General features: G+C 39.1%; 1 protein-coding gene across 3 annotated transcripts in view; it reads left to right on the top strand.

The window, feature by feature from the left end:
* cacna1eb (calcium channel, voltage-dependent, R type, alpha 1E subunit b) overlaps positions 1-25,746 on the top strand; it is a 225,248-nt gene that overhangs the window by 126,603 nt on the left and 72,899 nt on the right. For all 3 annotated transcript variants that reach the window (XM_057334281.1, XM_057334282.1, XM_057334280.1), the window contains 10 exons: positions 2,284-3,012; positions 3,485-3,720; positions 10,801-10,915; positions 11,086-11,215; positions 11,417-11,476; positions 17,167-17,273; positions 22,807-22,818; positions 23,048-23,144; positions 25,084-25,244; positions 25,436-25,573. In XM_057334281.1, coding sequence (XP_057190264.1) covers positions 2,284-3,012; positions 3,485-3,720; positions 10,801-10,915; positions 11,086-11,215; positions 11,417-11,476; positions 17,167-17,273; positions 22,807-22,818; positions 23,048-23,144; positions 25,084-25,244; positions 25,436-25,573 — 1,785 coding nt within the window. The remainder of the gene's footprint in view (positions 1-2,283; positions 3,013-3,484; positions 3,721-10,800; positions 10,916-11,085; positions 11,216-11,416; positions 11,477-17,166; positions 17,274-22,806; positions 22,819-23,047; positions 23,145-25,083; positions 25,245-25,435; positions 25,574-25,746) is intronic.

Raw genomic sequence — 25,746 nt, 5'->3', positions numbered from 1 at the left:
TTAGAAAGAAGTTGAATTAAAGTTGCAAAAAGCTAGATACTGGACTTCAGGTTAGATTTGATGACAATACATGGTAATAACAAACTCAGATGTTTTCCATTCCAAATGTGCAATGTTTGGTACAAAATTAAAATTTACATTTTATAATACAATTTACATTTACCATTTCCTACACTAGTTGTAGTGCTGAACAAAGTTCTGCTGGGGTGAGTTCACCGGGCCAACAGTGGTGCTGCCGTAAGTCCAGGTGTCTGAGTCCAGGTGACCCAATTTGCATGTTTATGGCCTCATGGCAAAATTGCATACAGTATATTAGTCCAGGTTATTGTGTAAAGAGTATGATGCCTGCTTTGTTTACACAACATACATAAACAAAGAGGAAATTAAAACAGGATCAGTTTGATACTAAATATGACAGGATTAAGTTGTGATTCATTCAAATGTTTGAACACAAACAGAACTAAATCAATCAATCACATATTTACTGGTTACAGGTAAATTAGACTGGCAAGGGAGCCAACATACAGCAGGGATATTTACATACAGTACATCTACAGACAAGGACAGTTCTAGACATTAAGAGAAAACTGCATTCTTTCTGCATGATGGGATGTTTCTCTCATGTTCTCTGGTTTCTTCTGGTGCCACCGGGTTATCTCAATATGGGGAATGGCTTCGGTCTGCCCACAGAGTCCCCTTTTGAAGATGGGTTTGAAAGTCGTAAACTGTCCTGTTAACGTCCGAGGAGAGATAACTCCTGAAACAATGGTTTAATCTGCCAGAACTTTGGAGCTGAGTGTCACGGTCCTACCTTCTTGGTCATGATTTTCTAGTCGTGTGGCAGGATGGGGACAGATCCCTTATGTTTTATGTGAGAAAGTCATGGGTTGTTTACGTTTTTACATCCCATGTGCATTCTCGTCTCTCATCATTGGTCCCGCCCCTCTCGTTTCATGTATTGCTTCCTTCCCGTGTCTCATGTTCCCCACCTGCCCTCGTTAATTATCCTTTGTTTGTCCTCCCTATTTAATGCCCTCATGTTTCATTGTCCTGTGCTCTTTCGTTGTGTTTGTATACGTGTCCGCCTGTATTGTGCTCTCCATTAGATTACCTTGCCTGTTTTTTGAGACGTTGTGTCGTGGTATATTTTTGTTTATCCTTGTCCTGCTGTTTTGTGTTCCCCTCGTGGAAAGTTTTTTGGTTTCAGTTTATATATATTAGTCTTGTCCTCGTTACCCCCTCGTGGGTGTTTTGTTTGTTCTTATTAAAGTCTTTTGTGTTAACCCCTTCATCTCTGTCTGCACTTGGGTTCTGTCCACCACCGTCGTGACACTGAGGTTCTGGTGGCCCCATGCTGTCTCTGGACCCTGTCTCTTAGAGTGGGGCTATTTTGACATCATTTGATAAAATGATGTTTACATTGTAATGGGTGTCAGAGCTAAAGTTGTTTAGGTTGATGAGAACTATACATGCACCAAGTTTTGAACATGGGCGTACATAAACAGTATGTGTGATCGATGCACCAAGATCAGATTTGAGGGAAATGTTTACAGTTCATGTGAAGTTTAAGGTTACAGGCGGGGTAAGGGGCTTGTACACCATTTGTTACTGACCTATCATTTCCCTCTGATTTTGGGGTGGGTATAGACTTTTTCTACAAAGTGTGTTGCCCCAAATACATCTCTCACTTGGCAAAATCAGTTGGAGCCCACAACTACATGGTGATTCTCAGAAAACAACCCACATTGGGCACGTGAATTTATCATTCGATATTTAAAAAATCTGTAAATTTTAGCGTTTCTTAGAACTTTTTAGCTCTCTCTGTGACCTCTGAGTCAGTTTGAGTACAGTCTTGCAATATCAATTGTTTCATTCGCCTAATCTACACTAATGGTTTATTTTTAATGAATTATTTATTTGACTTCAAGGACATCAAAAGAATAAACATTGTAAGTAAAATGTGTTCATTTTATCTCGTCCATGCATCGTCCATCTCATTAACATGTGCAAATGATCAGTTTTCCTCTGTAGTTTTTGTACACTTTAAACCTTGTCTTGTTTCATATGTACATATACAGCACCACAAACTGTATGTATATATAGATATACATATAAATAGATCTTATTTATATATCTTTTTTTGATGTTCTCTTGAATGCTATTATTTAGCATGATTTGATGACCATTGTTTTTTATTTGAGTCATTTTTCTCAAACCTTGTAAACCATGATTGTGCATGCTGGAGGTGGTATGCCTCCACTGAGATGTGTCCTGTTTATGCAGGAGGAGAAGGAGGCCATACTTGTACAGGAAACGTGCTATCCACCGAGGCCGACCATCTCCTGCAGAGGCAGAAGAGGAATCTGCTGAAAAGCAAAGCGAAGAACTGCCTATTAATGCTTTTGCTGGTCGCCGTGAGAGACGCAAAAAGATAAACACATCTGTGTGGGAGCAACGGACAAACCAGCTGCGGAAGCGACGGCAGATGGCCAGCCGTGAGGTCCTGTTTGTCAGTCCCACAGAGGACCAGCTGGACACTCCAGTGAGCGATCATCACCAGCACCATTGCTTGTCCACTGAAACCAGCCCTTTGCACTTGCCAGAATCACCAATGTCAGTGGTAATGCCTCTACCAGAACCGCCCATGTCCATCACCATCCCTCTGCCTGAACCTCCAGAGTCTGAGCCGGTGGCCTTGATGGGACCTGGACATGAGGACAAGCCAAGTATAAATAATCATTCCAATACAGAAAGAAGGCATCGCGTAGCAAGGAAGTTTCGGGCTGCTGCTGCTGTTGGTGTGGTGGAGGGTAGAAGACCTAAACGCCACAGACATAGAGAGGCCAAAATAGAGGCTAAAAACACAGATAATCACCAGCAGTCTGGCTACAGCGAGAAACAGGGCGATGAGTATAAAAATGAGGAAACACAGTCCAAAAACATTCTGCACATCGATGAAACTGAAATAATCATGTCTGCCAAGCAAACTGAGAATCTGGAAGAACGGCGACAGTAAGAAAGCTATCATGTCTAATTTAAACTTCTGAATAATGAATGCAGTTTCTTTGACTCAAGTAGAACAGAATTTATTTAAAAAATAACCTGAATTCATATTTTAGATTTCTCGATTAGAAGCGTATATACACTATTTTGTGAATGCTATAAGCATATTTGGGGTTGGCCAAAAAACACATATATATACTTCACGTGCCAACAATGCATTAATACATAGATGCCATGTGTCAATAAACGAAAAAATAATAAATCAATTACAAAAAGATGGCTAATTAATAAATAGATGGCTTTTTTATGAACATTTCAATTCTTCCATATGAAAATTCCCATCCCTAAAGCATATGTATAGGCTATAATACACAAAATAAATTAAACATGAAGTGATTTTAGGCTGTAAATAATTTAGGTCAAATACTTTTCGCCTTTTTTAGCCAGATCAAACATTCACACAGTTTTATTTGTGTTTTAGTGAGTTTGTTGGTGATGGGTCTGAGGTTTCCCAAGCATCTTGTCTTCAGAAGCTACAGTGTATAAATACTGAAATGGAGGATCAAGCAGAAAGACATGAATTTAAATACATTTTAGGGGAAGTCTCGGACATTGACAAAAATGCTAGCTACTTAAATCAAGAGGAGTATAAAACCAGGGCCAGCATAAAACGAGAGACATCATCCCAGCCTTTACTGGAAATGGCACCAATCACAGGTATGTCATTTTGTTTGTCTGTTTATTCACAGTGTTCTTACTGCTATATAAATATATAGTGTCTCTTGACACCAAAATGTTTTTGGACTGTTAATATCCAAATATGTCTAATAAGTCACAGTAATGCATCTTTATCATACAACGATAGGGTAGTCCAAGGATTACCGAAGTACAGACACAAGAGCAAACCAAAAGATACAATTTGAACAAATATTAGGCGAAAACAGAGAACATGATTAATAAATAGGTAGTATATATAATCACACATTGTTTGAAGCACAAAAGAAACTACGAGCATGGCATGTAATGTGTTAAATAAAAGTCAAGTACCTAAAAATCACATAACTGGTACTTCGTGTGTTAGCTGGGAAGGATTTACATAAAGGTATGATATTCACTGTACTTACACACACACACACACACACACACACACACACACACACACTAATATCCAGTATATAGATGTGTAGTGTGTGTGTGTGTATATATAGTGTGTGTGTGTGTGCGTGCGTGCATATGTATGTACACATGTATTAGGGCTGTCAATTTAACATGACTTAGACTTACATTTAGTCATTTAGCAAAGATTTACAGTACTAATGAGGCATAACAATGGAAGCAATCCGTGCATCAAAAGGGCAACAATGCATAAGTGCTATAGAACTGGTCTCAGTTAGCCAAACACAGTGCACAAAGAGCTCAGTTCTATTCACGATAAAGGACAGCTAAACCTCTGCAACACAATGCACAGCAATGTAAACGTATGTACAGAAACATTTTGTTGCTGCAGTCGACCAGGGACTATTTATTCCATCGGAAGGATGGCCATTAGTGATTTTACTTCATGAGAGGCAAAGAAGGGGTTGCAGGCACGACGCGAAGCGGGAAAAACCCTTCAGACATGATTTATTCACGATACGACACAGCCTCCCCTAAGTTACCTTGTTTGGTTACTTAGGCACACTTTAATGCTCCTTACCTGATCAAATGTATTAACGTTACTGGATGATCGGTCAGCGCGTCAATGACGCTCCTGTGGCGGCAGCTGCCTCGTTTTAAATGTGAGCGGTAGACAGATCAGTCAAGTTCAGAAACATGGCAGAATATGCCTACACGCAGGTTACTGTGCACGCCATCACCGAATTAATGCTAATTGGATAAAACAGTATCACCTAGCCTAGCACACCAAAGTAACAAGTAGAGAGGATGCGGTAGATAAAAGTTCACACATAAAAGTTAGCCTATTGTCAATTGTCATATTAAAAAATACAAATGTGACGCCAAATATAACGTTACTGTTGCGAATCACTGCTGTTGTTCATTCACTTGTCCGAGTGAAAATAAATTAATGCTTGTGGAAAAACATTGTCGAATACTTAAATGTCGCAAAGAACAACCTGTCTGAAAATACTACGACCTAAAGACATTGTCGCTGCAAAACAGTTCTAAATTACAGTAACATGGGCCCTAACATTAGCTAAACATATATGAATGAGAAATAATAAAAATAGCGATAATATAAAACATTTAGAAGACAATTAACGTTAACTTTAAAACATACCTGCTTGTGTGGATGATACCGCTCCCTCAGAAACCATCCCGCAAATGGCGGGCTTCTCGCGCATGCGCATTGACGAATACTTCGATATATAACACAAGAGTAATTCTCTGTCTAGAAAATATCAAACTAAATAAAACAAAAATACTGTAAATTGCCATTCACTTGTTTGAGAATTTTTTTTAAAGTACTTAGAAAAATATTGCGAAATGACACCAACTTGGATTGTTCAATTGTGCTTCTAAAGATTATTAAGAAACTTAAATAAATTCTACAACGTTTTTTATATTGTTATAAATATTTGAGTAATCAGTGTAAATGTAACAAAGATTAAATTTTAGTATTTACTTATTTTAATGAAATACCGCTTTAGTTTTTACCCAACATTTTCAAGTTCACACATCAACTGACTTTTTTTTATGTAGAAAGACTTTAGTTTTTTAAAGAAAATGTACTACCCCAAAAATCCTTTTTTTAGACAGTTCCTAAGATTTGCCCAGCTGAGCCTTAATGTACTCCAAATCTACCCTTAGTCTAAACATTTGCAGATGAGGTTAACCGGAGTCCCTAAATTAATCATATTATTATATTATAGTCATTATATAATTTTAAATAATTTTTAGTTTTGTATTATTTTATATACCACATTATAAACACACATGTATGTCAAATGGCTATCCTGATTTTGCCAAGTGGTTGATGTCATTAGGGTAACATCATGTTGACCCTGGGACAACATTTAAATCAACCAATCAGATTTCAGAAATATGTTTGCAGTTTATTTTAGGTTTAATCTTCCAACCAGGATTAGGTGCTTCTAGACCATTGTTTTTAGGGGTAAGTTATGGTTAGGGTTGAGGTTTGGTGTGGGTTAAGGTTTTATTTATAAAAATATTGTCCTTAGGTCAACAAAATATGTTGCCCTGAGGACATCAACCACTTGGCAAAATCAGGTCGAGCATGTCAAATACACTACATTATCAACACAATCACATATCATTGTCTTGGAATTATAGTGTTCTATCTGACATTTTTATTTTATCATAGATATTCACATTTTCTGTAACAAGGTATTTACATTATGCGATTTTGGGACTTTTTATCTGCAAAGTCAAATGGAATGCTGGTTATCTCAAAACTTCTCAAAATGCAGATAGAGCCTTATAATTCCAAGGTGACAATATGTCAGCATGGTATCGCCTTCATTTTTTGGTACAGGTAAAACAATAACATTAGGCTATAAGTATTACATTTCTCCCCAATCAATGAAATTCAAGAGCTTAGAATCAACCAAAATCACAATAAAATTCATATCTGCCTGAAAAGTGACAACTCGTTTTCCTCCTAAAGACAGTTGAAAATACCCACAACAGGTAACAGCAGATAGGCTGTTTTGTCTCAGGTGGAGGATGAGCAATGTCAACTCTTTACCTAGATACAAGAAAAATGTATCACGAGAGCTGTTTAACTGTGTATATAATAATTAAGAAGTATATTTTATTCATCTTAAAAGCAAGAAATGCACATTTATATGGTATTAATTGTGTGCCACGTACAGTAGCGAACCATCAGGGCCCTCTGTGATGACCTAAACTATCATAAAAAATAATATTTAAAAGCTTTAAAATATTACTTTCAATAAAAGTCAGCCGATTTTCCCCATAAGATATGTATATTTGACTTCCTGGATCGATGCAGACTCTATCCACGTGAGATTTCCAAGTTTCACAAGAGTAATTCAAGATTACGGAGCAGTCTCAGTTCTGCAATGTCATAAATTGTCTGCGCAGCCTGCGCATGCTGCAAGAAGTCGAACGTGTGCTTACGTCGGGAGCCTTCAATGGGACTTTCCCCCATCTGGGGGATTGTTCACCAGTAATCTCGTAAAGCGTTAGAAGCACCTGAAACTATTCAAGATGGCGCCGCGGATGGCTGCCTCGGTTTGGAGTGCTCTAGTACTTATGTCTTTTTTGTTTGTTTTTCCTGTTTTAAGCTACTCTTCTTTAATCACTTTTACCAGGGACGAATTGCTTAACATTAAGCAATGCCCTTCTATCAATCTTTTCCCTAATTTTGAAAATTCAGACGTCTTACTGGACATTTTACTCGGAGGAGCGGCAGCTCTGTACAAACGCTCTAAAAGACGCAAGCGGGGAAAGCGAGTGGGTGCGCTCGTCAGACTCCGACGACGCGGATTTAGGACCCCGCTGCCGAGTATACACCTGGCGAATGTCCGCTCCCTTACCAACAAAACGGACGAAATACTCTTACTCACCAGGACAAACAAAGATTTTTCCAACTCCGCTGCGCTGTGTTTCACAGAAACATGGCTCAATGACACCATACCGGACAGCGCGTTACATCTGCCGGGTTTTCAGCTGTTCAGAGCGGATCGCATTGCCGAGTCAACAGGGAAGACACGTGGTGGTGGATTATGTTTTTATATAAACGAAGGTTGGTGCAGAGATATAACAACACTGAAGAAGATGTGCTTTTCGTACTTAGAAGCGTTCTCTATCAACTGCAAACCTTTTTATTCGCCACGCGAGTTTTCCTCATTTATTCTCGTGAATGTTTACATTCCTCCACATGCTTGTGCGAGCGCGGCGCTGCAACAGCTGGCGGATTACATCACTGACACGGAGCAGCAACACCCGGATTCTCTTATTATTATTATTGGGGACTTTAACAGAGCAAACCTCTCCCGTGAGCTGCCAAAATACAGGCAGCATATCACATGCCCCACCAGAGACAGCAACATTCTGGATCACTGTTACACCACAATACGGGATGCATACCACTCTGTTCCCAGAGCAGCTCTGGGTCTCTCTGATCATTGCCTGGTTCATCTTCTTCCGACCTACAGACAGAAGCTTAAATCTGCCAAGCCTGTAGCAAGAACAGCAAAGAGATGGAGCAGCGAAACAGAGCGGGCCTTACAAGCCTGTTTCGACTGCACGGATTGGAGTGTCTTTGAAGCTGCAGCCACTGATCTGGATGAGTTAACTGACACAGTGACATCCTACATCAGCTTCTGTGAGGACATGTGTATTCCCACCAGGACTCGCTTAACATACAACAATGACAAACCATGGTTTACAATGAAACTGAGACAGCTTCGTCAGGCCAAAGAAGATGCTTACAGAAGTGGGGACAAAGTCTTGTATAATCAGGCCAAAAACACACTGACAAAGGAGATAAGAGCAGCTAAGAGAAGCTACTCTGAAAAGCTGAAGAACCAGTTTTCAGCCAACGACCCTGCATCAGTGTGGAAAGGCCTGAAAGACATTACCAACTACAAGCCATCATCCCCTCAGTCTATGGGTAATCAACGACTGGCTGACGACCTGAACGACTTCTATTGTCGTTTTGAAATGCAGAGTCTCACCCTTCACACCCGCCCTGACCCTATCTCTGCTATACCATTAACACCTCCTCTTGACATTCAACCTGCACTTAAGATCTGCGAAGAGGATGTTTGCCAGCTTTTCCGCAAACAAAAGATCAGAAAAGCACCAGGCCCAGACAATGTCTCACCCTCCTGCCTGAAAGTCTGTGCGGAGCAGCTGTCGCCCATCTTCACTAATATTTTTAACAGATCTTTGGAGCAGTGTGAAGTCCCTTCATGCTTCAAACGCTCCACCATCATCCCTGTACAGAAGAAACCCAAAATATCTGGACTTAATGACTACAGGCCTGTTGCTTTAACATCTGTGGTCATGAAGTCATTTGAGAGACTTGTACTGGCCCACCTGAAGGACATCACCAGACCACTTCTTGATCCCCTCCAGTTTGCTTACCGAGCAAACAGGTCTGTGGACGATGCAGTAAACATGGGACTGCATTACATCCTACAACACCTAGACAGACCAGGGACTTACGTCAGGATCCTGTTTGTAGACTTCAGCTCGGCCTTCAACACCATAATCCCAGACCTCCTCCTGCCCAAGCTTACCCAGCTCTCTGTGCCAACCTCTACCTGTCAGTGGATTATTAACTTCCTGTCGAACAGGCAGCAGCTAGTGAGGTTGGGAAAATTTAAATCCAGCACATGTACCATCAGCACCGGAGCTCCTCAAGGATGTGTTCTTTCTCCACTGCTATATTCACTCTACACAAACGAATGCACCTCTACAGACCCTTCTGTCAAACTCCTGAAGTTTGCAGATGACACCACAGTCATTGGCCTTATTCAAGACGGTGATGAATCTGCCTACAGAAAGGAGGTTGCTCAGCTGGCTGCCTGGTGTAGTCAAAACAACCTAGAGCTGAATGCATTCAAGACAGTGGAGATGATAGTGGATTTCAGAAGGAACCCTCCATCACTTCCTCCCCTCACCATCCTGGACAGCACTGTGGATACTGTGGAGTCATTCAGGTTCCTGGGCTCCACCATCTCTCAGGACCTGAAGTGGGAGTCCCACATAGACTCCATTGTAAAGAAGGCCCAGCAGAGGTTATACTTCCTCCGTCAATTGAGGAAGTTCAACCTACCACAGGAGCTACTGACCCAGTTCTACTCAGTGGTCATCGAATCTGTTCTGTGCACTTCAATTACTGTTTGGTATGGCTCGGCCACCAAATCAGACCTACGAAGACTACAACGGACAGTTCGTAGTGCTGAGAAAATTATTGGTGCTCCTCTGCCCACACTTCAGGACCTGTACGATTCCAGAGTGAAAAACAGGGCAAGAAAAATCATCATTGACTCCACACACCCAGCACACAAACTCTTTGATCTGCTGCCCTCTGGCCGGCGCTTTAGAGCACCAAACACCAGGACTTCCAGACACAGAAGCAGCTTCTTCCCCCAGGCAATCTCCCTCCTAAACAGATAACTGCTCCTTAAGAGCAATATTCCACTTCCACTACTCCTATAGTGTGCACTATAGTGCCTTATTATATCTACATCTTATGTATACATGTATATAACACTACCTCTACTTACTAAATTATCCATTTGCACAAGTGTACATACAATCTGTTAATATGTTTATTCTACTATATACTACCCTGTACAATGTCTCTTATATGTTATTATCCCCCATTTTCTGTAAAATAGTCTTTATTTTATATATGCACAATTTAGAATCTTTTAGACTGTAAATCGTATTATATTGTATTGTCATTGTGTTGAATGTCTGTACTAGAAGCTTCCAACACCAAAGAAAATTCCTTGTGTGTGCAAGCACACTTGGCAATAAAGCTCTTCTGATTCTGATTCTGAAACAGCTTCGCCAACCGCCAAACTTAAAAAAAAAACATTCAAAACGCAAAGCACTAACCGCCTGTGGATAAACTTTGTTTTCAAGTCTCAGAAAAAAAGAGAAAAGCTGATAAACGTTGTTCAAAACAACAGGATGAAGATCTGTTTGGTTACTGACATTCTTCCAAATATCTTTCTCTATCTATCACTTTAAATGGATTGACGTGGTGGAGAATGCAAAGTCAGCAGACAGGAATAACACACTATGAAATCTAACAAATTTTGCTAATAACAAAGTATTGTTTTTTTTATTTAGTTAGTTTCAAGGACGTGGAAGCTGCTGCTGATGATAATGGGAATGTGGGTGAACAATCGACTGCCCCCAAATCTGACACACCAGACAGCATGTTCATTTTTAAAAGCAAAAATCCGTAAGTTGTAATATGAGATTTACACCTACCTTGGTATACAAGTATAAAGTATAAATTGCAAAAAGGTTAATTTTAGGTATTGTTATTACAACAGTTTCTCATTTTTGAGCATGTTATGTAAAACAGAATAAACCTAACATCTAACCTCTCTTTTTTTACTGGAACTGAAGTATTCGAAAGATCTGCCACTATGCGGTGACCCTGCGATACTTTGAGATGACCATTCTCCTGGTGATTGTGGCCAGTAGCATTGCACTGGCTGCTGAAGACCCCGTGAGCACCAATTCAGAGAGAAACAAAGTAAACTATTGGACACTTTAACATCAGTTTATATTGTGAAAAGCTATACATGTGACAATAGAAATGTACAAATTTGTCACCATTATCTCTTTTAATGAATGTAACTAAATATATTTACTATGAGCAGCTGAACTGTTTTATCAGTCCTGTTTTGTGAAACAAAAATGCAAAGTAATAGGTTTGTTTGCTGTATGTTTGCAGGTTCTACGCTATTTTGATTATGTTTTCACTGGGGTCTTTACCTTCGAAATGATTATAAAGGTATGCTTTGTTACTTCATTTCTTATTACTTATATTTCAATAATCAGTATAATTGTTGTGTGCAATATTAACAGTTTTGCTAACCCTTCTGAAGATTTTACAAAAAAGTCATATTCTTCTTTACATCAAACAAACATCAGGATGCAGAGTGTACTTTGAGCCCACTAAGCAAAAGTGGCATTAATAATTTTCTTGCTTGCAATGTAAAGGTTACCTTAGATATCCATTGGAACAATGCACATGCTATTAGCCTTTCTATGATGATTATTATTTTGGGGGGAATATCAGCATATACAGTATAGGGGTTGGACATTATCACGAGCTACAGTATGTTTCCATCCAAAGTTACGAATTTAACTTATGCACAATATTGGAATATCACATAAAACATTTGCTAATAAAGCACTGTTTGCATCCAGTGGGCCAAAGAGAACAGAATCAGTATAGAGGGTATGCATTCACCTCACTTTCTGTGGGATTATGCCGGAACAAGCCCCCTTGATTGGCCAAACACTCCGTGAAACGGCTCCTTTCAATAGGAGAAACAAAGAACAGGCAATTATTTGCTGAAATTAAAAGCAGTTGGACTCGAAGTTGGACTCGACCGTGATCTTTACAACTTGTATAGGAACCACGTGTCCTTGGACACTGAAATGTTGCGCGGAATTGACATTTATCCTGATATTTATTTTCTACCTGATTTCAACGGCGGGGGAACTACACAATGCAAAGCCGTAAGTAAACATTTTCTACTCGAGGAAAACACAACTCTGTTTACAAGACGGGCTATTTGCACTCGGTGTAATATATTAGGAGATCCTTTGGGGTGCTTTGCCTGGGCTAAGCAGTTTTCTGACAGGGCTATAGCCCCAGCAAGTCCCCCCCAGCGCCGCCACTGATTCAGTCTTTCTGCCACTCAGTGGGCATGACTCGCTTGACTTCCGTGTGTGGTGACGTCACATGCATACCCTCTATAGAACTTCCTAATGAACTGATGGCAAACATCGCTATCACAAATATGATCCCTATCACCATCACTATCTCAAATATTACAAGCACAGTGGAAGTTTCTCCAATAGGGGAACCCTATGTTGTTGTTATTTTAATTCAATTCAATTCAATTTTATTTATATAGCGCTTTTCACAATGTGCATTGTTCCAAAGCAGCTTTACAGGAGAAAATAAGATAAAACTGAAAAACACAAAAAAGGTCAAACACAGCACAGCGCATGGTGTTTATAGAACAATCAAGATTATTCTAGTAAATAATATCTAATAAATGCAGTCTCCCGGTGGTTTATTTAGCATATTTTGCATTAAGTGAAAGCTTGGCTGAAAAGATGTGTCTTTAGTCTAGATTTAAATTGGGAGAGTGTGTCTGACCCTCGAATAGTATCGGAGAGGCTATTCCAGAGTTTAGGTGCTACGTATGAGAAAGCTCCGCCCCCTTTGGCGGATTTAGTTATTCTAGGTGTTATCAAAAGTCTGGAGTTTTGAGATCTTAGAGAGCGTGATGGGTTGTAGTGTGGTAGAAGCTCTGTTATGTAGGTAGGGGCTAAAGCGTTTAAGGCTTTATAAGTAATTAAAAGAACTTTAAAGTCAATACGACACTTAATGGGTAACCAGTGAAGGGTTGATAACATTGGGGTTATGTGATCGTATTTTCTGGACCTGGTTAGAACTCTGGCAGCTGCGTTCTGAACTAACTGTAGTTTGTTTATTGATGCTGCAGGACAACCACTAAGCAGTGCATTACAGTAGTCAAGTCTTGAGGTCACATATGCATGAATGAGCTTCTCTGCGTCAGCCACACATAAAATATTTCGTAATTTGGCAACATTTCTAAGGTGGAAGAAGGCTGTTTTTGTGACATTTGAGATGTGATTTTTAAATGACAGGTTGCTGTCTAATATAACGCCGAGGTCTTTAACTGTATTTGTTGGAGTAACAGTGCAGCCTTCAACTTGCAGGTTATAATCCGAAATATTCTGCTCACGTGTCTTTGGTCCGATAAGTAATATTTCTGTTTTATTAGAATTTAAAAGAAGGAAATTACAAGTCATCCAATGTTTTATATCTTCGATGCACTCTGCCAATTTGGATAGCTGGAAGGAATAAATAATAGGCTATAATAAATTACTTCTGCCTCACAGTGCAGACTAAACAAAATTAACATGGGTTTTAGAAGCAGATGCCTGCTGTTTATGAATACAGCTAATTCACACTCATACAAGAGAGGCCAACAAACTAGAGCATCCTATATTCACATTGCTCCAACAAAAGCCAAAAAGAGTTTCACATTGATCTAACAAACGCACTATTAATTAGCATTAAAGGGGTCACATGACACGGCTAAAACAAATAATATGGTTTGTTTTAGATGTAATTCAATGTGTATACTGGATTTATGATTCATAAATGCTGTATTTTCCTCTCTGAAAAGAGTAGATTTTTGACAAAGCTCATGGCTCTGTAAAGCGAGGTGTGCTGTGATTGGCCAGTTCACCAGTGCGTAGTGATTGGTGGAATACTGCAAGCGTGTGAGGGAAATGTAACGCCTCTTACCATATTTGGAACATCAGGTTCCTCTTCAATTGTACTGACAGGTACGCCCACCTTACTCGCGTATACATTTGGGCGGTCTTAGTCCAATCAGACCACCTACTGACATAGATTTCTGGGGGTGTGGTTACACGAGGCGTTTCAGGCAGGTCTGGGTGCTTTTGTTCCCACACAAGACACAGAAAAACACGTATTTGCGCCATATGACCTCTTTAAGACTTATGGGACGTAAGACTGAACCACTTTCAAAACAGATTTTGGCCAAAGCATTTCAGAACAACATTCTAATGAGATCGGACCGCTGGTTAGTTATACTGTCCAATGAGACAAAGTCACATGACTTTTTGATGCGCATCAAGGAATTTATTTATTAAATGTTTCCATGATAGTTTTTGCACATTTATTCTTATCTTAGCTTAAAAACCAAGTTTTTATGCTTATCTTGGTGTTTCTATCCAGTGTTTTTAATGTGATTTCCTAAAATGCACATACATATAGGAGAGTTGAAACATAATAGCTATTGTGTACATTAATATAATTTGTGTGGGCAGTGCTTGAAGTGGGCTGGTGCGCACTGGTATGCAGTACTGGCACTTCTCTATTTTAATATTTAGTCTACCTTCACTTTTTCTTGCGCACCAGCACTTCTCACATTGTTGCCTGTACTTTGCTGCTCCGAATCAAAGTGTCATTGTATGGGTGAATAATAGTTATGACATCACACTACAGGGTGGTAGCACTTAACCTGCGTTCCAGACAACTGGGATCTCAGATATTCCCACTTACTTCCCAAAAATAAATATCTGGAATGGTACTCGAAGTCTGACATGGGACCTCTGAACTCTCAGATCGATCAACCCCGACCTAAAGGAGATGCGTCATTTTAAAGTCCTGGTGAAATTAAAAATAACAATTCCTATTTTTAATGGAATATTGCAGTGTTTGTTATAAATAGCTTATCAGTGTGTGTCATTCACTTTTTACAATTCATGTGCCCTCATAATCTTTAATCAAAATCTGAAAATGCACTTCCGCCCTCTAGTGGCTATCCGTTTTAGATGACGTCAGTTAGATGGCTTGGGAAGGGCAGAGCAGAGCCGTTAAGTCCTCCCCTTTAACTGTCAGTCTGCTGCTAGTTTTATTTTAAAATGCAATGCCTATTTTTATACATTCAATCGAATCTCAATGGAAAACACAAGGCACACCCACTGTTTTCTATTCCGTTGCACTTGGAAATGCGTCAGAATACAGAAGTAAAAACGATCGCAACTTCCGGTTCACTTTAAGTCACACCCAAGATGCTTTCAGTGAGATTAGCTGAGAGCTTCCCGATGTCAAAACAGGGTTTACGGAATAACAGCCAATCATATTACAGAGGTTAAGCAGAATTTCAGCCAATTAAATAGAAGACAAAACCTTACTGCCTATGGAGGACAATAAGAGTCATGGGAAAAGTAATAAAGCATTTCATTGTTTAATAACTAGTTCTACAATAAAATAGGCATTAATACATTTGTTCACAACTTCAAAAAACAACACAACACACTCAATAAGTACATAATTTTAAACTGCATTAATAAATTCCTAAATAAAAAGTGGAATTTCAAAATGTATTTGAAGCGATTTAAAAAGTGGAATAAATAATTGGATTTACAAATTAAACTATGAATACGGGTTTTAATCAGTTATTTAAAAGGCGATTCCTTTTACCATTTGCATTACTTTTCGCGTGAATCCATGGGCATTTTTGCAAAAAGCACTGTCAATTTAACTGCGTGTAAGCAGTTCAGCAAAAATAGACTCGGCGCCAAAACAATCGTAGCGTAGCACTGCTGTTTCCACGTTTTAAAATAGTAACTTGTCAGTCTTTCAGACAAATGGTACTACTTTACACTGGAGACTGTATGTGGGTCATTCTACAGAATTGGTGCAAAATCAGAGTTGGAAACATCTATACATTTTTTTTCCCAGAATTATTTTATGTATGCAAATTGTATAAAATCAAAGGTACACATTTCTAGTATTTGTGCAGTTAATTTTCATATTGTAATTTCGGAAAGTTTTGAAAAATTCTTCCTCTCCCCAAATTTTGTCCCTACCGAAACACAATAATATATAATCCAATAAGAAGAATTATACATACATATTAAGATTTTGTTTAAATCTACTTTTTAAATATATTTTTATGTAAAAGGCATACAATTGATCATACCGATTTAAAAGTTAAGGATTCATTAGTTTATATATACATTGAACCAAACACTATCATAACATTTTAGTTTATAATTTAATTTAATTTATTTTTGACAAAACATCTCATGTTTCGGTTGTGATACACATTTTCAGCAGTGATCAGTCTATCAACATTTTATGTTAACACAAATAACTAACTATGTTGCACATACGCAGCCAGCACATATAGCAGACACACATGTGACAGTAAATATCTAATAGAAAACCTACAGCTCACATACTATATCACTGCTAAAACATACAAAAATACTAATGATTTGCATAACTGTACAGAGTTTTGTTTATTACCCCAAAAAAAGGATTAATTGTCCCTTTTTCTCACTACCGAAACAATTTTGTCACTACCGAAACAATGATACCCGGTGACACGTTTCAGTCGTGGCTGTTTTGGTAGTGACAATTTTTGAATACTTTTGACCCTAGCTCAAACATGCTAATCAGCACATGGTAAGCAAGCACAGTTCTGAACAGATGTACAGGTGCACACATAAAAAATAAATTTTATGAAATAACACCCAAAAAAGTTTGCTTAATTGTAGAACATATTGGTAGTGACGTTCCTTAAAGTTACACACAGATTTTCAGACAAATTTACTTCAAAATGATAAGACCGATCTACTCACCATGTAGCTATTAGAAAGAGGGACACATTATGTAGGGGTGTGGCTAAAATCAGTCTCAGCCAATGGGGTAAAACATACACTGTTTGATGATGAAAGATGACAGAGGATCTTAGTAAACAACTAAGATTTGAATACTTCAATGCTTTTTAAATGTGTTTTTTATGTGGGACAGCAGTTTTGCACAAATTCTGTAGAATGGTCCATAAATGATAGCAGGTGATACAATGTTGTTGTTTTTTTGTAATTTTACAGATGATTGACCAGGGCCTTATTCTTCATGATGGATCTTATTTCCGGGACATGTGGAACATTCTAGACTTCATTGTTGTTGTTGGGGCTCTAATTGCTTTTGCACTGACGTAAGTAGCTGAAATTAGATCCATTTGACATCCATTTGTTGTTTGTGGACAGTTTACCCAATTACAGAAATAATATGTTAGTCCTATTATCAATATTGAAGGGGTAAAGACATGAGAAATTAAATTTCTCTTGAGTTTTGTTATACATACAAGACTTTTGGTATCATTAAAACATCCTGTAAGTTTTATGGTTCATAAAATTCAAATTTAATGTCATCATCCTTAAAATCCTGATATTGCTGGATTTTTGGTGCCATACAGGCAAATTAATTTTGTTCAGATGTTTACAATCACAACAAGATTGTAATAACGGTAAGATTTTGATTTCAGCCAAAAGCTGTGCTTTTTTCGGCTGTAGAAAACAGACGTCTTTGCACATCCTTCTGAAGGATCCCGAAAATTTTAATTTGTTTATTTTTTATAAATGTCCTATGGAGCCAGAATTACAACAAAATTATATCAATTTAAATGGTGAAAATCTGAACTATAGACAAGTGTAATTTAACAAAATTGAATATTACATTTTATATAGGTTCAAATTTTGTTAACTTGAATCCAATTAGATATTTACGACAATGAAATTGTTTTAGGGGTGTAATGGTATGTGTATTCGTACCGAACTGTCACGGGTAACATAATATATATTATTCTAAATATAGTCATCATTCCTATGCCCTACTCCCTCCGAAGGGCTGAGCCCTTAGTGTTTAGAGTGAACAGGACATTTGCGTGCCATTATGGCCCTGTCCCAAATGGAGCACTCCGGTCTTGTGGACCTCCTCCGAGTCCACACTTGGTGACGTCAGGAAGTGCAGACCTATAGGGCACTAGGCACGAGTCCACAAGGGAACGTGGGAGTGCAATTTGGGACAGGATTGAGGTCATCACACCGGAAAGAGCAAGCGGTGCTTTCTAATCACTCTCGCGGTACTTTGTTGTCATTCGCTGATCAGTCTGCGCAGCGCCGCGTGAAGTCGATCGCACTTGTTGTCTCATTGTTGTTATTTGGGAGAATTGGGACAGGAGCTGCCTGTTTTTATAGTTCTGTATTTCATATGTTGATATGCCACCCGAGAATTATACAATAGATACTTATGTTTGTAATGCATTCATTTGGCATGAAGTAAATGCAACTGCTTATGTAGGCCTATATTTATTTATTTGTATACACTATACTTAATTTGCATAATGTGTTCTTAATATGCATATATGTTGTTATTTAATATCTCTCTGTAATACAGAAGCTGTGTTGTTCAGCTTTACAGAGCCCAGAGACAACTATATATAAATCTACAACAAAACATGGCTTATTACCTTAAGTAAGAAAATGCACTGCATTAAAAGTTTTTATTCTTGAATAGCTGGCTTAATAGAAAATAAATAAGCAATAATGTGAATAAGAAATTAATTTTGAAATTTATCAAAACTAATGTATCCGTCATGTTTATACGTATATGTCTGACATCCACGACACTCCTCCCATCCATTCTGTGATTGGGCGTTTGCAAGGACTTCTGGGTAGTAAGTTGTGTGGAGCCTGCTGCAGTGCGGGCTTCGCCGAAGACCGCATCAATGGCACAAAGGGGTCGCTGATGAGCACACTTCAGAGCGTAAAAATGACAAATGGGACACCCTACGGACTCGTAGTCTTGGCGAGCATGCGCAATTTAAGTCCACGAGACCGCAAGTCCACATGAAGTGCGCCATTTGGGACAGGGCCTATGTAGACGTTTGGAATGCACTTGGCAAAGGGAGCGACGTAATTTCCTCATTATCTTCAGCTGGCATGTTCCCATGAAAATTTTGTTTATTACAAAATGTGACCCTGCTTGTGAAAACCCTGACTGTTTGCAAATAAACAATACATTTCATATTTTAAAAGGTTTTTAAAATATGCTACATAATATATAAACACACATATATACAGGTATACTGTATATATATATATATATAACTTTTTTAAATATGAAATGTATTGTTTATTTGCAAACAGTCAGGTTTTATGCTTAAGTTATGCCATTAAAACAGCCCTGCCATTGTGACCCTGTGAAAACCCAGGCTAAAGTCTCATACTCTAATTAATTAGTATATAACAAGCATCAAATATTAATTTCAACAATTAATTTCACTAAGATTTCAATCTTTAAAATGGCATTATTCAGTCAATATTGAAGATATTGTTGTTCTATTTTCACAGAATATTCTGTTGGATGATTTTATGTAGAAAACAGTAAAACAAACTTTTCCGGGTTTTCACAAGCAGGGTCACATGTGGTAATAAATAACATTCTAATTGGGATTTTTTTAAAAGATAGAAGTAGTTCTGGTATGAATTGCTTGGAAGGGCTAATTTAGTAAGTAAATTTGTTTTCAGTTGATGAGAGCATATTAATTGTTACATTTGTTGTTTGTTTTTTGTCAGTGTTTTTTTTATTTACAAATATAAATGTTTTATGTATTTACAAATATTATGATTATATATTTTTTTATTGTCAGACTGCTAATGAGAGGGCATTCCCATAGCCACAGAGCCTACAATACAGAGCCCTGACGCTGCTTTGCACAGCGGAGTAGAATGAGTGCCTTACTGTGGAAAGAGTGAGCTGCAAATGTGTCTGCTTCTAAACAGAAACGAGTGAGAGTATGCGTGATCTAAAACATCAAAAAATGTGCATTGTATTCTGTATTTAGTTCTCTGATGCAGGATATTTTTACTCGCTATCACAAACAGGTATTATTTTTCGTTCCCATTGGTAAATGCTTGCGTGTATGTTATGAATGTACTTCTCCTGGGAAAAGTGAACCCGTAAGAGGCAACATCGTAAGAAAAGTACGACACGTACCAGTGACATTATTTGAAACCGGGCTGTTCTGTATGGTGGAACATTGATTCAGGCACGGCTGAACCACAGCTGCCAAAGCCTTCACCGTCACACGCGTTCGCATAGCTTCCAGACAGTGGCGTACTGCAAATCTGTGAAAACCGCTTTTTATGGTGATTTGTAGATGTTTCGTCAGAGCTGACAATAGAAACTGAAAATATATAAATGAAAATGGCTTTGTTGTTGTAAATATAATCTATATGCTAATTAGAATACCCTCACGGTTGTCTTTAAAATCTCAAAAGGTAAGAGTTTTTTTACATATATTCGGTGGTGTTTCTTAGCCAATAATGAATTTTGATATAATGTTGATCAGGTCTAACTGCCTTACTTTACCGATTTTTAGCTTTCATTATTAGAAAATCCAGAGTGCTTTTACATACATTGCAAAATGTTTACTTACACAGACACGTAACATAGAAGTATGCCTATAATATTTGTTAATGCCGTTTAACACATTACAAGCTTACATAAGAACGAGGTGCTTGTTACACAAATAATGTTTGTGTAACAAATGGACACATTACTCTTATTGTCACGAACTGCTCGGAGACTTGACAGGTGCGGACCTAAATGCAGCTTTATTAAAGGAGATCAGGTACAAACAGGCAATAAATTCAAGGCAGGCAGCAAACAATCAGAAACGGGGTCACAGGCAATGGTCGAGGCAGGCAGCAAAGGTTCACAAAAGACAGCAGTACAGTCCAAGGTCCAAAACACAGGGTAATCCAATACAAACAAGAATGCTCAGAAATGCAGTAGACACTAAACAAGACTTCCCAATGACAGAGTAATTGAACCAGGCTTATATAGACAGAGGTTATTACAAACAGGTGAGAATGATCAGTGTTCAATGAGTCCGGCCAATGGGTTATGGGAAATGTAGTGTGCAATGACAGTCCGTGTGATGAGGGGAGTGCCCTCTAGTGGATTTGAGAGGGCACTCCAGCTGGTGACTGTGACATAGCCCCCCCTCTAAGGGCGGATTCCAGATGCCCCCAAAAAGTCCTGGAGGGCGGTGGAAAGGAGGCGGAACTGGGGGAGGGTTGGCGGGCCAGGCCCATGAAGGGGAACAGGACCTGGGACGTGGAGCAGAGGTGTACCTGGGGCGTGGTGTAGAGGGGCAGGCTTGTCAGGCGGCCAGGGAGGCGCAGGCTGGTCAGGAGGCGCAGGCTGGTCAGGAGGCGCAAGCTGGTCAGGAGGTGCGGGAGGCGCAGGCTGGTCAGGAGGCCAGGGAGGCGCAGGCAGAGCTGGAAGCCATGGAGGCGCTGGCAGGGCTGGAAACCTGGGCGTGGCAAGCAGGCCTGGAAACCTGGGCGTGGTGGGCAGGTAGGCAGGGATCTCAGGAAGATCACAGGAGTATATCTTGGACGAGGCAGGGAACTCAGAAGCGTCCATCCCGGACGAGGCAGGGAACTCAGAAGCGTCCATCCCGGATGAGGCAGGGAACTCAGAAGTGTCCATCCAGGATGAGGCAGGGAACTCTATGAATGAAAATTAAATTAATGAAAATTAATATTTATTTACTAGCTCAAGTTTAGGAAATTACATAAAAAGTTGGCAGTGACTATGGCTGAGAGAACTATGTGCTATCATAAGCAGTACAGTTTAATGCAGTGCAGTTGTTAAAAAAAAATGAAACAACTTTGTTTGGACTTGGCTGTGACACCAGAAAATATTGTTTTTTTAGATGAAATCTGCTTTGATAAAATATTTCCATACCGTGCATGCAACCATGATAATAACGTTTATGTTTGTTAAGTGTGTTGAAGATACTTATATGTTTACCTTCCCCAGTATTGTTGCACTGTAGGTATAATGGTTTAAGCGAGGGAAGTTTGTGTAGTGCATTGTGTTGCATACTTCTTTTCCGCGATTATCAGTGTAAATGAATACTGATAACAAAGTAAATTGTTAAAACTTCAACTTAAGACCAATACTGGGGCATGACAGAGTGCCGCCGCAAACTGACATGGAGCAGCCTCGGACGGTGTTCCGTCAATTTATGCTACCCATAGAATTTTGCTACCCTCGTGTTGTGATTGGGTTGGGGGAGGGGTAATTTAGGTGTAAGGGTTGGGGGAGGGGTTAGTCCTTTTTTGTATGGAGTGTAGCATAATTTGACACGGTAGCATACAACAGCACCGGGCCATTTGAAACTATTCTAAATATTCATTTACCCAGGCTTAAAAAAAAGCTACCCGTAAATAGGTACATTTGCAATGGGGCCCATCAAAGGGGCGGGGCCCCCACTCACCGCGGGGGCTGCAGGGGTGTCCCGTACATCACTGCTTCCAAAACTGTGTACAACCATCACAATAATTGCACAAAAACCAGTAAACTGACAAGCGCAAACAATAGTAAATCCATTTAGTGTCTGAAATGGATACTTCAATAAAACATATGCAGTAAGGTCAGCTGCAAAAACCAGAGTGTCCACGCTATTTTTTTACAGCGTGTCTTAAGTAAATCCCGATAGTAGAATTTTACAAGCAAAAGAGACGTTTGTGCAAAATCTGGAGTTTTGAACTTGTTGCTTCAGGGCACAAGTTTTGTGAATGCTTTACTCATTCTTAAGATGCCCATGTGTTTTTTCTCTTTAATGCTTCTTTCTCTGTTCTTGTTTTGTATCGTGTTTCTGTGGCTGTCAGGAATTTAATGGGGTAAGAGCAGATCCTTCTCACTTCCATTTTATTGCCACTTATTTTTGCGTGTATGTGTGTACTAATATACTCATTTCAGTGTTAGGTTTGCATTAGCTAACTAAAATCTAAATCATTCATTAATAGATATTCTGTAATTGATTTTGAGGCGATTTATTAAAGAGCCAGTATAAGTGTTTTATTTTTGTCACTTTCACATCAGACTTATGTGAGTTTTGTCAAATCGCAGAAACAACAAAGGCAGAGACATCAAGACCATCAAGTCTTTACGAGTCCTCAGAGTTCTTCGTCCCCTCAAGACCATCAAAAGACTCCCAAAGCTCAAGGTACAAGCTCTTGCTATAGAATTTTTAGATGCTCTGAAAATTTGAATGTAACCTTTTTAGCACTACGTTTACATGTATGGCATTAGTAGATGCTTTTATCCACAGCGAATTACAAAAGTGAGGAAAAATAAAGCCAAAATAATAAGGGGGAATAACGTGTATGAGATGTGCTGAAATACAAAGTTTTAGTAATTGTCAGAACCTGTTTTGAAATATACCTGTATATATACGGATAAACTGCTCTACAGACAGTGTTTCATAAATACATTGTATCCTTCGGCAAAGAAACGAAAACGCAGCGACATCTTAGTTCTGTGCAGCCACCGTAGTGCTTCGAAAGGGAGGGGGAGGGGTGGAGTGAGCCGTTAATTTAACCTCATCCCTAGATGTCGCTAAAATCTCCACATTGCTTCTTTAATAAAAACCTAAAGGTAAATGTAATGTGAGACCCAGGCAAGGCAGCGGATCCACATGTAGTTTAATAATTAAAACAAAGTAACAAAACAAAACAGTAACCACAAACCACCAATGAAACAGACCTGAGAACAAGAAGCATCAAAACCAAAAAACGACTGACAACTGAAACACAAGAGCTGTGTCCAAATTCGTCCCCTATCTCCTATGTAGTGTACTTTATCGGGTGTCTGCCATGTTGTATTCATTCCCTACAACTCACTCCTTACATTTGTTCACAATTTTTTACCCACATGGCACTCTGATTTTGCCGATAATAATTATTATTTTGTGGGATTTCTTGAGTCTTTGGTATTTGCGAGCGCTTTATGCTTCATGAATGAGACCGATTGTGCACACGTGTGTAATCAGTAGTCTCAGCCTCAGACGTCACGCCCACGGACCGTTGTCTGAACGCGCGGAAGTGTTTGAAAGTCTATCAAAGTAAAAATCAAACGCTTCTGTGTGGATCTGTGTAAGCGCTCGGTAGAGAGTGTGACGCAATGATCATTTCACGCGCTTCCAGGTTTGGTTGCGCAAGCGCTCGGTAAGTAGCCATTCAAAGACATATCCGATGACCTTAGAAACACAATAGCCAATCAGAGGTCTTTCATGATCTGTTCAACAGCGCTCAAAATGGTAGCGGGAAATGCAAGTATCGTCACATTTAGTACCGAAGTTTGGTATCGTGACAACACTAGTCTGATGCACATGGCACACTTTTCTGGAAACACTCGTTTCATCAAAGTTGTCATATGATTGGTTGAATTTTACAGGATTTCCGGGAAATGTGCATGTTGCATTCTTTGACGGTCCGTCTGGAAACAACACGAAGCCGTTGGATTGAAGAAGTTAACTGTCGTGTTTACATCGGTTGCAATAAGAATTCATCACGATCGACTAAACGTTTAATTGTTAAAAGCATGCGTAGATCCCAGCATGAATTTGTAATCATTGTTGCTCCGGTTACCATTTGACCCGTTGGGAATGTACACCGTCTGTTACTGCGGGGACATTTCCACGCCTCTAAACATGACGCGGCACAAAACAAAAAGTGATTGGTTGCTTTACCTGTCAGACATATGGCCTCTTGGGTGTGATGTCTAATTAAAATGGACTGCTCATGTTTGTGCCTTGTGTACTGATCACTACAAACTAATAGTTAGGGTTAGGGTTAGGGTTAGTTTTTGAGAGACTTTGTGTGTTCTTTGGGTATATTGATGCATAGAAATAGGAATTTCCTGTCTGTTTCCACACATGATCAGTTCAGTGGTAAGCTACTCAGAATGACAAACATTTGTAAGAATTGTATAAATGTGTGCGTTGCTTGTGTCTGTACGCTGTACGTTGCAACCATTTGAAACTTACCGATGAAGCAAAACTACAGGTAAACCGCACAGACCTCTACTGTTGTCATAGTTGACTGCACTGTTGTGTATAATATATTAAAGTGTTAGGTCTATTGCTTTTTTCTTTTTGATTGCAGGCTGTGTTCGATTGTGTGGTCACATCCCTAAAGAACGTCCTTAACATTCTCATTGTCTACAAACTCTTCATGTTTATTTTCGCTGTCATTGCGGTGCAGCTTTTTAAAGGAAAGTTTTTTTACTGTACCGATGGCTCCATGGGCACTCAGAAGGAATGTCAGTAAGTGCAAGTACAAATCTGAGTCATATAAACATATGAAAACGAACATTTGAAATGTAATGACTAAACCAAAAAACTGTCCTGTTTACTGTCACTTTGGGAATTTTATACCAGTGCACAGCACAGTGATATATATACAGTATATGTTTATATATATATATTTTCAATAATATTTATAATGTGTTTTGTAGGGGCTACTACATTGACTATGGGAGAGACAGAAAGGAGGTGAAGAGGAGGGAGTGGAGGAGACATGAGTTCCACTATGATAATGTTCTTTGGGCTCTTTTAACACTCTTCACCGTGTCTACAGGCGAGGGCTGGCCACAGTATGTTTATTTATGTCTATATTACAGTGCATTATATTAGGAATTCAATAGTTTGATTTCACCTACATATAGTACTTTTTATCATGTTTTGCATGTAAGCTGTTAATAATTTTATCTGACACAGTGTTTTATCTGATGTGGCCTGACTCTGAGGGTATCACCCCCCCATCCCC

Source organism: Triplophysa rosa, linkage group LG5, assembly GCF_024868665.1.
Source record: "Triplophysa rosa linkage group LG5, Trosa_1v2, whole genome shotgun sequence".
Classification (NCBI taxonomy): Eukaryota; Metazoa; Chordata; class Actinopteri; order Cypriniformes; family Nemacheilidae; genus Triplophysa; species Triplophysa rosa.
The sequence above is the reverse complement of the archived record's forward strand: the minus strand, read 5'-3'. Positions and strand labels throughout refer to the sequence as shown.